A 17,019-nucleotide genomic window follows, 5' to 3' on the forward strand; every position below is an offset into this window, starting at 1 on the left:
AATGTTAACTGCTGATCTTTGGATCTTTCTATTCATGAAAGAACAGAAAATATTGATGATAATAATAATAATAATACATGTTTATTGTGTTTTAAATAAACATATTAGAATTATTTCTGAAGGATCAACACTGACTGGAGTAATGATGCTGAAAATGTATCTTTGATCACAGAATAAATTAGATTTTAAAATATATTCAAATACAAAACAGTTATTTTAAATAGTAAACATATTTAGCTGGACTTTGGATTAAATAAATGAAGGCTTGGTGAGAAAATTGCCTTTTTTTAAAAACATAAAAAATCTTACTGTTCAAAAAGTATTAGTAGTAGTTGTAGTATGCCTTTATCTTCTAAACGAGGACTACAGATTAAAAACAATAATGTTTATTAGCGTGCACTGCCACAAAAATACATAAATAGCAAAACTTACGGGATGAGAGAGACTGTAAAAAATGAAAGAACTACGGAGACCATCGGGCTTTGCGGCAGCCCACCAATAGTTTCGCGGGGTGTGAGAGCGCAGGGCGAGATCCTCACTTCCTGGTTAAAGATGGCGGATGAGAATGAGACAGCACCGCTGCCGGAGAAAGAAACTGAGGTAGAAGTGGATCACGGACACTGCAGCAATTGCGAAAATGAAGAGCATCACTCTGACGACGGGTGAGCGTGCATGTATTTTATTGTTAGCTCGTAAATGTAAAAGACTCTTCCTCACGGCCCGAAAAGGCAGGGCCCTTGTTCAGCTAGGCTGTGGCACGCTAGCTGCATATCCGCCCGCCCCCTGGTTCTACGCTATTGGGTAGCTGCCTTGATTGACGGACGAATCTCTAAAACGATTGGCTCAGACGCCGTCAATCAAACTAAAGGACCGTTCCATATGGCCAGTTCTGTGATCATTGGCATTTGTGTGAGATGTTTAACAGCCTCACCATAATTCTTGCTTTGGTAGAAAACGAATAAGCTATTATGTTAAAAGTCGCTATTGCATGTGGTTTTCAATAACTCACAAACAGGCTAATATTAATAAATCGCTAACAAAACCTTCTAACGCAGGGTTTTATGACCACTAGGTTGTTAGTAATATGGATTTGCTGTCGTTAACCCATGCCTTGACGTGATCAAGTTAGCGTGACTGCTGCTACTAGCAAATGGAGCATCCTTAAACGTTTTTATTACCCTCCTCTCGGTTCAAGCGTGTTCACCGATGCTCCCTGAGTTTCACTTTCAGTACCAAAGAGCTCCTCGGTTTTCCAGAAATCCTTATGTTGTCTCTGGTTTACTTAAAAAATATTTATAAACCAGCTTCTTATTAAACTCGGGTCCCTCAAGGTCACATTCAGACACCGTCCAGAACGAATTAGGCAACAGAAAGAGAAATATTGTGTTTTATTATCATAATGAAGTAATGGCAGTGTGCCTAAAATCACGTAACTTGACTATACACCGTCTATCCTGTCATGATTTGCCACATGTAGTTGTTGCCGTTTTTCTGGCGTTATAATAACACTATTAATGCGTCTGTTAATATTTCCTTATAGGTTGAGCTTTATTTATTTGTGTCTAACACTTATAAGGACACGTTTGATAGATGTATAGTTTATCACTGCTAATCTAACAGTGCAACAAAGACTAGTACAGAGTTTTAAGATTCTGTGAACAAAACCATTTTTCTTTCTTTCTTTCTTTATAAGTTGTCAGTTATTACATTTTGGGCTGTCTTGCTCCCATAACCCTTCTTGTTTTACAGAAGTGTAAAGGAAACATTCAAAAGTCTCTTCTGCTCACCAAGCCTGCATTTATTTGATCCAAAATACAGCAAAAGCAGTAATATTGTGAAGTATTTTTTACTATTTAAAATAGCTGCTTTTTGTTTTAAGATGTAATTCATTTCTGTGATCAAAGAATCTAAATTTTCATCATCATTAATACAGTCTTCAGTGTCACATGGTCCTTCAGAAATCTTTCTTATATGCTGATTTGCTGTTCAAGAAACATTTTTATTATTTCTTTTATCAATATTAAAAACAGTTAAGTATTTTTTTTTTTCAGGATTCTTTGATGAATAGAAAAATCCAAAGATCAACATTTATCTGAAATTAAAAGCTTTTGAAACATGATACACTATACCATTCAAAAGCTTGGACTCAGTATGAGTTTTTGTTTGTTTTGGAAAACAAATTATAGATGCTTTAAATTGATCAGAAGTGATGATGAAACATTTATAATGTTACAAAAAATATTTATATTTCGGATAAACGCTGTTCTTCTGAATGTTCTATTAATCAAAGAAACCTGACAAAAATCTACTTAGCTGTTTTCAACATAATAACAATGTTTTTTGTGCAGCAAATCAGAATATTAGAATGATTTCTAAAGGATCATGTGACTGGAGTAATGATGCTAAAAATTCAGCTTTAAAATCACAGGAATAAACTGTTTTTTTTTTTTTTTTAAATATATATTAAAATAGAGAACAGTTACTTTAAGTAGTATTTTACAATTTTACTGTTTTACAAATACGTATTTATAAAAGCTATTTTCACTATTAGTTTTATGCACTGAGCCAGAAATCATAATTCATGTTATTCATATCATTATTTGGACCTTTCTGTTAACATGCTTGGATACACACTTTGGCAATGAATGTTTGTGGCTTACCCTCCTTGTGAAGGGTGTCAATGCTTGTCTTCTGGACAGCTGTCAGATCAACAGTCTTCCCCATGATTGTGTAGCCTAGTGATCCAAACTGAGAGACCATTTGAAGGCTCAGGAAACCTTTGCAGTTGTTTTGAGTTGATTTGCTGATTGGCATGTCACCATATATTTTAATTTGCTGAGATAGCGAATTGGTGGGGTTTTGTTAAATGTGAGCCAAATCATCACAATTAAAAGAACCAAACACTTAAACTACTTCAGTCTGTGTGTATTAAATTTATTTAATACACAAGTTTCACAATTTGAGTTGAATTACTGAAATAAATGAACTTTTCCACGACATTCAAATTTATTGAGATGCACCTGTATGTCTTTTGAAAAGCAATGATCATTTGTCTGTGTGGTGCATAATAAACTATTCTTGCATTAAATGGATAAATACAGGTAAAATCATAATAAAATAATAATAATAATATAGTAGTCAGTCCGGCCCATGGTATTTTTTTTTTTTTTTTTTTTTTTTTTTTTTTATAAATAAACCGGCCCCGGCCCCCCATTAAAGAAAAGAAAGTTATGTGGCCCTCTCAGAAAAAAGTTTGGGGACCCCTGTTCTAAACCTTTTAAATTACACAGCTGTTTGTTTGTATATCAATGGTCTGATTTATAATATTTTCTTCCTAAAGTTTTTTTTTTTCAGGCTGTTAACAAGAGATGTCCAAAATCATCTCCTTAAAAAAATAAAATAATAAAATAAAATAATACAATATTCATTTCACCCCAAATTTCAGCTAACTTTTCATAGCTCCTCACTACATTAAAATAAAGCACATTTCACAATCAAAATGTATATGATTATGGCTTCATTACTATTTATATTACAGGGTTAGTTCACCCAAAAAATGAAAATTCTGTCATTGATCACTCACCCACATGTTGTTCCAAACCCATAAAACCTTCTTTCTGACCCTGCATAGACGGCAACACAACTACCACATTCAAGGCCAAGAAAGGTAGTAAGGCAATTGACAAAGATCTTACATGTTTGGAAAAAGAGTGAGAAATTAATGACAATTAATTAAATAATGTTTTGATGAACTAACCCTTTAGTGTCATATAAGCATGTTATCTTTTGCAACCTAATGTGGTTTTCTCTTTGCAGCTTCAGAATTCTCAACCTTACCATTTGCCCAAAAGACTTCCAAACCAGCCAACTGACTACCCAGACCAGACTAGTAGTTTAATCTCAATCAAATTAAACATCCATCATTTAAATCTACTATAAAATTGTCCATTATGTTAAGAGGACATCCTCTATTGCAGCTTATATTTAGTGAAGCAGTGTAGAGATAAAGAAAAGAAGCCCTTGTGGCTTCAGGCCCCTCCAACAGGGATAGACGGCTGTCAAATCAATAGTCACAGGGGTGCGTGCTTATCCGTCATTCTTTGTCATATAGGCCACCTCCCCTCACACACACAAAACATGCTTTTTCTGTAGGTCATGTGATAGACCATCTGTCCCCCATTAACAAATGACAAATGTAGCTCAGCTCTGTCACCCTTCGTGGACATTAATAGGATTAGCCGCGCATCTCTGTAAGTCGTCCCGTTCCAGCTCGACCACTGTTGTGGGGCACGGCCCTCGTGTCTGTAGTCTAAGCATCAGTTGTATTGCATTGGGATGGAGTCCATTTAGTTTCCTTTAAAGCTAAGATTCTGCTTCATCTTTTGAGTTCACATGACAGAAGGGCATTTTGAGATAACTACCCTTACAACTCAGGAGAAGAGAAATTACAGACCTTTTGTCTTGGTTCTGTGGAATCTCCTGTTTATGTGTTAGAATATAAGCATTTAAGATCTGTTGTACATTAGAGGCAGGTTGTCATCCTAAAATACTGCTGATTGCATCAGAAACAGTGATGTTTCTATTGAGATCTTGCGTGCTGCTTTTTCACCTGCATCAGCCGTGGTTAGTGCTGAGTGGACGCAACCTCTCGTTATATCTGCCCGTTTCAACTGTGTTAATGTGACCCATAGGGAGAAGGGAGACACAGGTGCCAAGAAGAAGAAAAAGAAACAGAAGAAAAAGAACAAAGACAAGTCTGCAGCAAAAGATCCAGTACAGGATCCGCTAGCCAAAGTAAGCATGTTTGTATCGCTTTGTGTGTTTAACACAATATATTTTAAATCTGGATTACCTTTACCTTGTATTTGTAATATGTAATTGCTACATGACTACTTGAGTATATGACACAATGTTTTATCTTTACAAGCGCTTGGTGGTGTGCTTGTGTGTGCAATTATTTATACCTATAATTGCTATCTGATAATATGGCACTGCAAGTACTTTTGTAAGTGTTTAATTATTTTTTTTCCTCATTTTCACTTGTCTTTGTCTCTTCGTCAGGTAAACTCCCTCCCTGTGGATAAGCTACAGGAGATCCAGAAGGCCATTGAGCTGTTTTCGGTGGGACAGGGTCCAGCTAAAACCATGGAGGAGGCCACACGGCGCAGTTATCAGTTCTGGGACACTCAGCCTGTTCCAAAACTTGGTATTTATCATTTGTGCCATTATTCTCGAAGCGTGTTTTTTTTTTTTTGTCTCCAATATTTAAATGGATATTTCACCTAATAATTAAAATTACGTTATTAATTACCCTCATGTCGTTCCAAACCCATAAGACCTTTGTTCATCTTTGGAACACAAATTAAGATATTTTTGATATCTGCATAGACAGCAACGCGATGCAAGTGACACGTTCAAGGCCTAGAAAGGTAGGAAGGACATCAATAAAATAGTCCCATGTAACATCAGTGGGTTAACTGTAATTCATGAAGCTATGAGATACATATTGTGCCAAAAGAAAACAACTTAATTAAAAGTAACAACTTAATTCAACACTTTTTTTTTTCTTCTGGATGTGCTTCGCCTTGTTTTTAATCAGTAATGCACATGGATGCGTCATGGTACTCTCTTGAACGCGTGTCAACTGACACTGAAGAGAAGAAATTATTTTGAATAAGTTATTTTTGTTTTCTTTGCACACAAAGTATTCTCATAGCTTCATAAAATTATGGTTGAACCACTGATGTCACATGGACTATTTTAACAAAGCCTTGCTGTCTATGCAGGGTCAGAAAGCTGAAAAAAATGTGTTCTGAAGATGAACAAAGGCCTTACAGGTTCAGAACAACAAGAGGGTGAGTAATTAATGACAGAGGCAATCCTTAAAGGGGTCGTCGGATGCCCATTTTCCACAAGTTCATATGATTCTTTAGGGTCTCAATGAAAAGTCTCTAATATACATCGGTTAAAAACTCAATAGTAGTGTAAAAAAAACACCCTTTACCTTGTCAAAATCAAAAATATCAGCTCATTTTATCGCATGGGCCCTTTAAATGCAAATGAGCTCTACTCACCCCACCCCTCTCTGCTGAGGGATTACGAGCTGTAATGTTTACTTTAGCCACATTTAGCCGCGTTTATCGGTGAAACTTGCCAACAAGCACATTATTAAGAAAGGACATTTGCAAAGATCCATAAAAACCCTTATACTCACTTCTTCTGTGGGTGAAGCTGCAGCACGAATGATTCACACAAACATAGATGCACATGTAGATCGGGATTGGCGCTTTCTGTTTAAAAACGAAAGTAATGTTGTCCTCTGCCTCTTAAGCGGCTCAGATTTCAGGAGTAAATGATGACTGCTGTGTTCATTATTACATCCAACAACAGAACACCTCAATCGCTCAATTAGAGTCTTCCTCTGAACCTGACTCGACACAATGGCGATTGTATTCGGACTGTTTGAGCTTGGTGAGGGTGGGTCTAAGGTAAGACGCTCATGTCAATCAACTGTGTTTCATCACAACAAGAAGAAGCTGGGAATGACCTGATTTTAAAAAGAGGACATTACTATTAAAGATTAAAAAATACCACTAGATTGATTTTTATCATTGTAGGGTGGTTGTGTACACAAACTGCCAACACACATTAATGTTCAAACAACATGTAAAAGTTATTTTTGCATCCGATGACCCCTTTAAGTAATTCGCTTTCATTTTTATACTTATTCCTTAATCCTTATTTCTTTTTAGAAATGCCAATTTTTTACAGTACGACATTTGTTTTCTTGTCTCATGCCTTGTGGTATAGTGTAGACTGATAATGCTGTGCAAAACTGAAGTTTTTTATAAAGTTGCATGATGACTGGAATCTGGTTGTGCCATTTGTTTGTAGGAGAGACTGTGACTTCACATGGCTGCATTGAGCCGGATAAAGACCAGATTCGAGAGGAGCCCTACAGCCTCCCGCAGGGCTTCACCTGGGACACCCTCGACCTGGGAAACCCTGGAGTGGTGCGACACATGAACCACTAAATCTCCCCCTCAGAATCTTATACATACAAATATGCAACTGGATACAACTCGGTCTTAAAGCTGCTTTCCTTTTTCTCTCTTTCTCTCTCTCTCTGAAGCTGAAAGAGTTGTACACTCTCCTGAATGAGAACTACGTGGAGGATGATGACAACATGTTTCGTTTTGATTACTCTCCTGAATTTCTGCTCTGGTAAGAATATTTGGCGTGCGAAAAAAGACGTGGTCAAAATTGTGTTTTTGTGTCTTATATTTAAAGGGCTATGTGTGCAAGTTTTTTTTTTTTTTTAAGTTTGAGGTTAACTGATATGTGTCCTAGATATGTGTTCACATTTGTAGTTTGGTTTGTTTGGTTCATTTGGTCCGGACCAAAAACTGTCCGCTTAGCATTCACATTGGCATTTTTGACAGCGAACCTAAAGGCATAGTGATGCTTTCACAACCTGATTGGTCAGGTTGAGTGACGTATATTTTATGACGTAACTCACTGAACTCTCCAAACAAAAGGAAAAAGGTGTATTTGACTTAAAGTGTCTCTGCAGGTGTATGACACCAAAGTACCTATTCACTAATAGTTCTGCTCAGCGCCGCTTTTAAGTTATAATTCACCTATAAATACACCTAATGCAGTCTGCTGAACTAAGCACGCTCATTGTTGCATGTATATGATTTTATTTTCACCAGCTGCGAAATCACAAAGAGCTCATAAAAGGCACTTTACCTCCTTTTTGCTCCAAGTTTGGCCTCTGTTTATTTTGTTTTGGATACACCACTTGTTCCCTTTGTGAAATCATGTCACAAAGCATCACAGCTTGTCATCAATTCCTGTTTTTGGTTTGGTTAGAAATATTTGGTCCTTGTTGCATTCATATTTCATTCGAACCGCATCAGTGTTCATTTGGACCGCTTGTTTGGTGCACGCCAGGGTTCGGATGGCAGTGTTCACACTTATTCAAATGAACCGCACTAGCAGAGCAATCGCACCAGAGTTCGGTTTAATCGAAACAAACATGACAAGTGTAAACTCACCCTCAGTTTAACATACTCTACTCTGTTTTTTGTTTAGGGCTCTGCGTCCTCCAGGCTGGTTGCCTCAGTGGCATTGTGGAGTGAGAGTGAACTCTAATCAGAAGCTAGTTGGCTTCATCAGTGCCATTCCAGCCAACATCCGCATCTATGAAATGTAAGCAGTCATTGTTGTTTCTACTTAATGGTTTAAATGCACTGAAATCTGCCTCTATGTCCAGAAATGCCTCAACTATTTTCAAATTGGTTGTTTATTCAATGTGGGAGAAATAAATTATTAAGTTAAAATGAAAATTCTATCTTCATTTACTCGCCCTCAAGTTGTTCCGAACCTGTATGTTTTTTTTGTTTTGTTTTTCCTACTGTTGAGCACAAAAGAAAATATTTTGAAGAATGTTGGAGATCAAACAGTTAATGGTAGCCATTAACTTCCATATTATGGAGAACAAAAATACTATGGAAGTCCATTGCTATTACTCAAAGTATCTTGTTTTGTGTTCAATAGAAGAACAAGAACCTGAGGGTGTTTATGTTTTTCATTTTTGGGTGAACTATCACTTTAATGAATGTATGAATATATCCACAGACAACTAATGACTTTAATGAAACATTCTTTCTTTTGTAGGGCTAATTAAACTAAATGATGTAATAATTATAAAACTTTTATTTCCAATTTTATTATGTGTAGCTGACCATTTTTATGAAATTTATGCATGAATGCAATGGTGAATCTTAGGTGCTTAAATTAGTCTAAACTAAAAGTACTGATAGAAGTATCTGCTTTTCTATCCTCCTAGAGAGAAGAAGATGGTGGAGATTAACTTCCTGTGTGTGCATAAGAAACTTCGCTCGAAACGAGTGGCTCCGGTACTTATCAGGGAGATTACCAGACGGGTCAACCTGGAGGGCATCTTTCAGGCTGTGTACACCGCAGGTGTGGTGCTGCCCAAACCAGTGGGCACCTGCAGGTAAGACACATCTGCCCTCTTTTAACATATCAAGGTGCCTCTATGAAGAGTGAAAGGTAACTTTAGATGGGCTATTGGGTGGCTGTTTTCAAAAACATTAACTGTACCAAGCCCAAACTTTTGAGAGGTAGCTTTTTTTTTTTATTAAATCCCTGTTTAACACAAATTTCTTTGTTTATTTGTGTGGTAGATACTGGCACCGGTCCTTAAACCCACGAAAGCTGATTGAGGTGAAGTTCTCTCACCTTAGTCGAAACATGACTATGCAACGCACCATGAAGCTCTACCGACTGCCAGAGGTATGTGTTTTCAGCCTACTTCCCTAGGTACAGTCTGGGTAGTTTCCTTTTTTCCTTATTTTCTTGTTTGCATGTTTCTATCCTGTAGGGTCCTAAGAGTTCGGGCCTGAGGCCGATGACTGTAAAGGATGTGCCAGCAGTTCACCGCCTGCTGAGAGAATACCTGAGTCAGTTTAACCTGGTTCCTGTCATGAGCCCTGAGGAGGTCCAACACTGGCTGCTTCCTCAGGAAAACATCATTGACACCTTTATAGTGGAGGTATTACACTCACTGAACCCCAAGAATACATGGCATATATCATCCTTGTGATAAACAATCATGTTATTTGTCAAATGTATTTGATTTGAACACCTAGTACTTTATACAAACTTTGTTGTAGAATTCAGACGGGAAGGTGACTGACTTCCTGAGTTTCTACACTCTGCCGTCCACCATTATGAACCATCCTGTGCATCGCAGTCTGAAGGCTGCGTATTCCTTCTATAACGTACACACCACCACCTCTCTGCTGGACCTGATGGGAGATGCTCTCATCCTCGCCAAGTCGGTCAGTCTGTGAAAATGTCTGTGTATGAGTTGGGGCTGCAACTAATGATTATTTTAAAGGGATAGTTCACCCAAAAATGAAAATTCTGTCATTAATTACTCACCCTCATGTCGTTCCAAACCTTTAGGTTCTTCGTTCATCTTCAAAACACAAATTAAGATACTTTTGATCAAATCTGAGAGCTTTCTGACCCTGCATAGACCGCAACGCAACTACCACTTTCAAGACCCAGAAAGGTAGTAAGGACATCATTAAAATAGTCCATGTGACATGTGTCCTGACACTCTGGTGAATGTGCATGCAAGACTGATGTGGAAAAGAGGAAATTGTTGAATAAAGTTATTTTTGTTTTCTTTGCACAGAAAAAGTATTCTCGTAGGTGCATAACATTGCGGTTGAACCACTGATGTCACATGGGCTATTTTATCAATGTCCTTACTAGGGTTGCACGATATACCGGTACTACGGTAGTATCGCGATACTAAAGCTCAAAAATACCCGCGGTGCCATTGCATTTTTGAAACGGTAGTATCGTCCACACGGTAGCACCGTAAAATATGTTGTATGCACGGCAGGAACACTGTTTAAAACGTTCACTTGAACATGCACGCCAGCAGAAACATTACAAGTTGATTACCAAAATGTGCTGTGCTTTGTGTTGTACAGGCTGTGTATACGCTTTATGTGGTATTCGGTGTTTCATGACGCTTCAGTTCAGTTTGAAATGAGAAGTTGCACGCGCACGTCTTTGTTCACGCTGCAGTTTATCAGAAGAGAGGGTCTGATGAAGAATCAGTTATTTACATCAAAATATTTTACAAAAAAGTATTTTCGTATTTCTATTAATTTGCCCACTTTTAGAACAGGAGTAATAATTAGTTTCTTTAAGCATCTTTGCGATCACGAATGCAATTCCATTAAACATAGCGGCTTTGCACTTTGTTCTTATCAATCATTATTTATATATTCACATTATAAATTATAATGTTTTAATATACCGGCTGCTAACTTGGAAATTTCAAGATATGCGAGCAAAAAGGCTCCTGATAGTTCAGCAATTTGACACGAGCAAGAGTTAAGTGCTGTGTTTGTTTCGTTTCGGTGTTCGAATCCGAATCGGCGTTGGTTTGGGCGAATCACTGATTCACTAAGCCATTCATAAAAACGAGTCATTTGATTCACTCCTGAAGGATTCAGCTGTTTTGAAAGAATCGTTTGAATGACTCAGTGATTCAATCATGAACATTGCTGCCACCCGCTGGCGGTTTTGTTTCCCATCATATTACGTTCTTTTCCAACATATTTCTATTTTCAGAGTTTTGTGTTTAAAACATTAATCTCATAACAATATTTATGCAATTATAAATACAGTCTATTTATAAATACCACATCTAAATACCACTTCATGCAGCTTCTGTGCAGTGCTCAGATGTTTTGTTTACATTAGTATACAGAGAAAAATCTTGTTTTCATTTACATCTTTTTGTTTATGAAATTGATTATGTAGAATGGAATTATAAATGAACAGAATACTGCTTGGTATCGTGATACTTCAGCTGGTATAGTATCGTAAGTCATTTTTATGGTATCGTGACAACCCTAGTCCTTACTACCTTTCTGGACCATAAAACATTTCAGTTGCGATGCTGTCTATGGAGGATCAGAAATCAATTTCAATTTCATCAAAAATATCTTAATTTGTGTTCCCAAGATGAGCGAAGGTCTTACAAGTTTGTAATGACATGAGGGTTAGTCATTAAAGGGTTAGTTCACCCGAAAATTTAAATTTGCCCAGTATTTAATCACCTTCCAGGCATCCTAGGTGTATATGACTTCTTTCTTGTAGACAAATCCAATTGGAGTTATATTAAACATTATCCACGTCCAAGCTTTATAATGGCAATTGGTGAGTGTGTTTCTTTTCAGCAGTCCAAAACAAGTCCAATAAAGTGCATCCATCCATAATAAATGGTGCTCCACACGGCTCCAGGGGGTGAATAAAGGCCTCCTGTAGCGAATCTAAGCATTTTTGTGAGAAAAATATCCAAATTTAAAACATAATAATCACTTTAATCTTGTTTGCACCAACTGGTCATACAAGAAAGCAGCTCCGGGCGGATGACGTATGATGTCAGCATTGCACATGCGCCACTCAGAAGTGGCAATCGCGTCGTCGAGAGGTAAACAAAACACCGGTCACGAATTAGGAGAAAACAAGGATTTGTAAAGAAAAATGTCAGAGGGTTTCGATATAAGCCAAGAGGAGACTTGTTTTCCTTTGCTAAAGTCAAGAAACTTTGCTTTCTTTGCTCCTGTAAACAAACATTGCACATCACCTGTACATGTGCAAAGCCAGCGTCCTATGTCATCTGCCCAGGATTTTTAAATATGGATATTTTTCTTACAAAACTCATTGATTCGCTACAGGAGGCCTTTATTCACCCCCTGGAGCCTTGTGAGGCACTATTTATTATGGATGGATGCACTTTATTGGACTTGATTTTGGATTGCCATGATCGAGCTTGGAAGAGCCAGGATAATTTTTATTATAACTCAGATTAGATTTGTCTGAACGAAGGAAGTCATATACACCTAGGATGCCTGCAGGATGATTGAATAATGGTCGAATTTTCATTTTTGGGTGATCTCTCCCTTTAATTAATTATTGTCTATGAAGGCTCTGCTATACATTATGTGCAAAAAAAGGGTTAAAATATAAACATTGCATCCTAAATCCTTTTTCCTATGTTCAGGCACAATTAATTGTTTGGTTTTCATGATCAATTTTGTCCTTAATTTGAGTTTACTTAGCTATAAATTTGGTGTAAATTGGTTGCTAAAAGTGAGGTACAATTTTCCGTATTTGGAAAAGCCTTTTATAAAAGAATGAAAGTTATTCTAGCAGTGAAGCAGCATAGGCGAACCTGCTTTCATTTAGACAAACATCTGACTAACATCAGTATGAAGTAAGTAATGGGCAGGAACTGGAGCATTAAACTATGAGCAGATTTATTAAAGCTTTTCTTGTGTTATTCCCTTTTCAGAAAGGATTTGATGTCTTTAATGCACTGGACCTAATGGAGAACAAGACGTTTTTGGAGAAGCTGAAGTTTGGCATTGGAGATGGAAACCTGCAGTATTACCTCTACAATTGGAAATGTCCCAGCATGGGGTCAGAAAAGGTACAGGTTTTCAGACCTCATACACGTGATTGAATTGATTTTCTAAAAGATTCCTTTTCAGTAAGAGGATAGTTCATCCAAAAATAAAAATGATCCCATGATTTACTCACCCTCAAGGCAGCCTAGGTGAATGACTTTCCTCTTTCAGACGAATACAACCAGAGTTACATTAAAAAATATCCTGGCTCTTCCAAGCTTTATAATGGAAGTGAATGGGTGTCATAGTCCAATAAAGTGCATCCATCCAGCTGTTTTGGTTACCAATGACCTTCATTGTATGAACAGAAAAATACTGAGATGTACTGAAATACTAAGATCTCAAATTATCTTATTTTATGTTCCATAGTTTACGTTGGCCGTTACAGTCTAAATGTTTACGTGTAATACATTTTATGCTGAATCAGATAAAATATTTCTTTTTAAAGCTACTATTTGCAATGTCTACTTGCTACTTTCTCATTTAACACAGTAATAGCTTTAAAAAAATTCTTTTGTGGGTATTTTCACAGCCAAATATAGTTTGTGATTAATTCGATTAACTAATCGAAACATTATGTAATCAGATTTAAAAATTTTAGTTGACTGACAGCTCTAATTCAAAACTTTATAAAACGTTATCTCTAGTGTCTGCTAACTGTACATGAAAGAGTGGCATTTGTGAACACAAAAGCACAGTGGAGAGAGCAAAATAAAACAAGGGTCACAAATTAGAAATACAAAACGAGCATTTGTCAAGAAAAATGTCAGAGGATTTCGATATAAGCCAAGAGGAAATGGCAGAACGGCATTTATTATAAATACACATACGACATTTAACATAAGTTTAAGATTACGGTTCATAAAGTTTTAAATATGGATATTTTTCAACACAACACAAACACTGGATTTTTGGACTTCCATCGTTCTTTTGAATATCAACAGCTATTCACTGCCATTATAAAACTTTGAAGAACCAGTACATTGTTAATATGTGACCCTGGAGCACAAAACCAGTCTTAAGTCGCTGGGGTATATTTGTAGCAATAGCCAAAAATACATTGTATGGGTCAAAATTATTGATTTTTCTTTTGTTTCAAAAATCATTAGGAAATTAAATAAAGATCATGTTCCATGATGATTTTTTGTAAAATTCCTACTGTAAACCTATCCAAATGTAATTTTTGATTAGTAATGTGCATTGCTAAGAACTTAATTTGGACAAATTTAAAGGTGATTTTCTCAGTATTTTGATTTTTTGCACCCTCAGATTCCAGATTTCAAATAGATGTATCTCAGTCAAATATTGTCCTATCCTAACAAACCATACATCAATAGAAAGCTTATTTATTGAGCTTTCATATGATGTATATATCTCAGTTTTGTAAAATTTAACCTTATGACTGGTTTTGTGGTCCAGGGTCACATATAACTTTGATTGTATTCATCTGAAAGAAGAAAGTCATATAGACCTAGGATGGCTTGACGGTGAGTAAGTCATGGGGTACTTTTCATTTTTTGGTGAACTATCCCTTCAAACTCATTGGTTTGTACAGTAAGTTAGCGTTGACATTTCTCAGTTTATACACTAGGTGGCCATAGTGCTTCACAATCTGGCTCCCAAAGCACCTAGATGTCACTTTGTGTGGTTATCCATTATCTATATTGATATATTTGTATACATTATTATTTATTTTTTTGTGTGTGTGATGTGTTCAAATCCTAGAATTTTAATATACAGCTTACTGAACTGCTACAATTATTATTATTTTTTTTTTTTGGCTTTGTGTTTTAGGTGGGTTTGGTTCTACAGTGACCCATTCCGCCATCCATAATCTGTGTCTCGCACGACAGCGAGGCTGATTTCATCACGCACTGACCACCTGACAGATACCTACCAATGGACTTCCTGCTTCAGGGAGGAGAATTCACCGCCCATTTTTAATTTTGAACTATGACCTTTTGGACCTGCACTACTGCTGCCAGACTGAGAGAAGATGTGTCTTCTCTTTCCTCTCTTATTTCTCTCTCTCTCTTTCTCTCTTTTTTCCCCTCACTCTTCTTCTTATTCTCTCTCTGCGCATGGACCTAAAGCCATTGTATTTACCATCATCAGAGATGAGGAACCTTAATCTGTATGATTGTTAACAACGGTGCACACACACACTCATAGTTAACACCAGACAAGCTCATGATGAACCCTGATGCATAAGTGTTGCGCTATTGGCATCGGTAGATTCAACTCGTTCAGTATAACATGATTTTACTCTCCCTATCCAATGGGAGGTGCTTTTTGCAAAAAATGGATGAAAATGTTTCTCTCCTCAGTGTTTTAGAAAAGAACAGACAACAATCAAAGACACATAAGAATTCCTAAAGAAAAGAAAAAAACAGCCAGTGAGATAATAAAAATCCCAAGTGGACATGACAAGGGCTGCTGTCAATGATTTTCCTGTGGTCATTTTCTCCTTCGCACATCTTAAACTGTTTGTTGCCATTGAAACAATGTCTACTTCTTTTTGACAAACGTTGACCAATCGGTGCGGTACATGGCGAACAAGATCTTTTTGTCCTGGTTTTGCTTTTAATCTGTTCTCTAATCAGTTTATTGCTTATTTGTCTCTAACTGCCTGTGATCCCCTTTCACTGAATTGCCAACAGAAGCTCCATGTTTCCGGAAACGATGATAAATAGCTTATAAGATCCACAAGTTGACAGTGGTTGGAACTACAATGAACATCTGGCAGATTAGGGAAGGGGATCAACATGAATTAGCAATAATGATGGTGTTTTTGAGGAAACTGTTTTGATTGGGGTGGGTGGGGGAACTGAAATGTGGTGATTTGTGTCGTGGATGATAGATTTTGCCTGCTCATAAAGTTGTACAGGTCTATAAGGATTGGGTAATATCCTGATTGTATTGTAACACTTATTTATCACGTGACTACTCCTGTCAGACAAATAGAAGTGGAGTGACGAACAAAATCAGTACAGTTTTATGAGTACCTGGCAGTATCTATTTAAAGTTGTGGTTTTCTTGAACATAGAGTATGGTAATCTGAGGAAACGGGTTGTGGAAGATACAATGGAAGCAACTGAAAACGGGTCTTTAGGTTTTTATGATCGAGTGAAAGATGTCAACGTGTATTCATTTTTTTTTTTTTTGTGCTAAATAAAAAATAGCAGCTGCTGTGAACGGTCGGGCTTTTGTTTGTCATTTCTTAGTTCAGTCTCGCATGGTTTGACGTGGTAGATCATTACAAAAGTACTTTTTCTCTACACGTTTTAGTTCTTGGTGTTGGAAATTTTAAGTCTAGCTGCCAACAAGATCACTCAAACCTCAATCAGGTCAATAACACGCTTCGTTCTGTTAATCCCCATGTCTACAGCAATCAGTTCAGAAGTTTAGAGTGTGGATTTTTTTTTTTAAATGATTGGAAGTCTCTTAAAGCTGCGTATTTTAAAATGTTTTGTTTTTTTCCTGTAAAGGTGACTGAATTTTTATTATTTGTTACTTTAGTTTTCAGTGTCAAATATACAGTTAAAGTCAAAAACGTACATACTTTGTGCAAAATTGTTATTATTTTGCCCAAATAAGAGGGATCATACAAAATGCACGTTATAATTCATATAAAAGATGTTTACATATAGTCTACAAGAGACAATAATAGTTGAATTTATAAAAAATTACCGTTTAAAAGTTTGCATACACTTGATTCTTAATACTGTGTTATGACCTGAATGATTCACAGCTGTGTTTTTTGTTTATTTATTTTTTTGTTCAGTGATAGTTGTTCATGAGTCCCTTGTTTGTCCTGAACAGTTAAACTCTTAGCTGTTCTTCAGAACCAAATTCTTCTGTTTTCCAGCATTTTTGTGCATTTAAACTCCTTCCAACAATGACTATGATTTTGAGATCCATCTTTTGACACTGAGGACAACTGAGGGACTCATATGCAACTATTACAGAAGGTTCAAACACTCATTGA

The 17,019-nt window shown here is 36.7% G+C and overlaps 1 protein-coding gene across 1 annotated transcript; it reads left to right on the plus strand.

Annotated features, from left to right (window-relative positions):
* Positions 1-540: 540 nt before the first annotated feature.
* On the plus strand, positions 541-15,461 carry nmt1a (N-myristoyltransferase 1a). The gene is made up of 12 exons (XM_073833293.1): positions 541-662; positions 4,692-4,794; positions 5,062-5,206; positions 6,895-7,013; positions 7,133-7,224; positions 8,098-8,214; positions 8,855-9,025; positions 9,216-9,324; positions 9,413-9,583; positions 9,705-9,872; positions 12,917-13,054; positions 14,826-15,461. Exons 1-12 carry the CDS (start codon positions 553-555, stop codon positions 14,844-14,846), a joined length of 1,464 nt encoding a protein of 487 aa, XP_073689394.1. The 5' UTR covers positions 541-552; the 3' UTR covers positions 14,847-15,461.
* The last annotated feature ends 1,558 nt before the right edge of the window (positions 15,462-17,019 follow it).

Source organism: Garra rufa, chromosome 1 (assembly GCF_049309525.1).
Source record: "Garra rufa chromosome 1, GarRuf1.0, whole genome shotgun sequence".
Classification (NCBI taxonomy): Eukaryota; Metazoa; Chordata; class Actinopteri; order Cypriniformes; family Cyprinidae; genus Garra; species Garra rufa.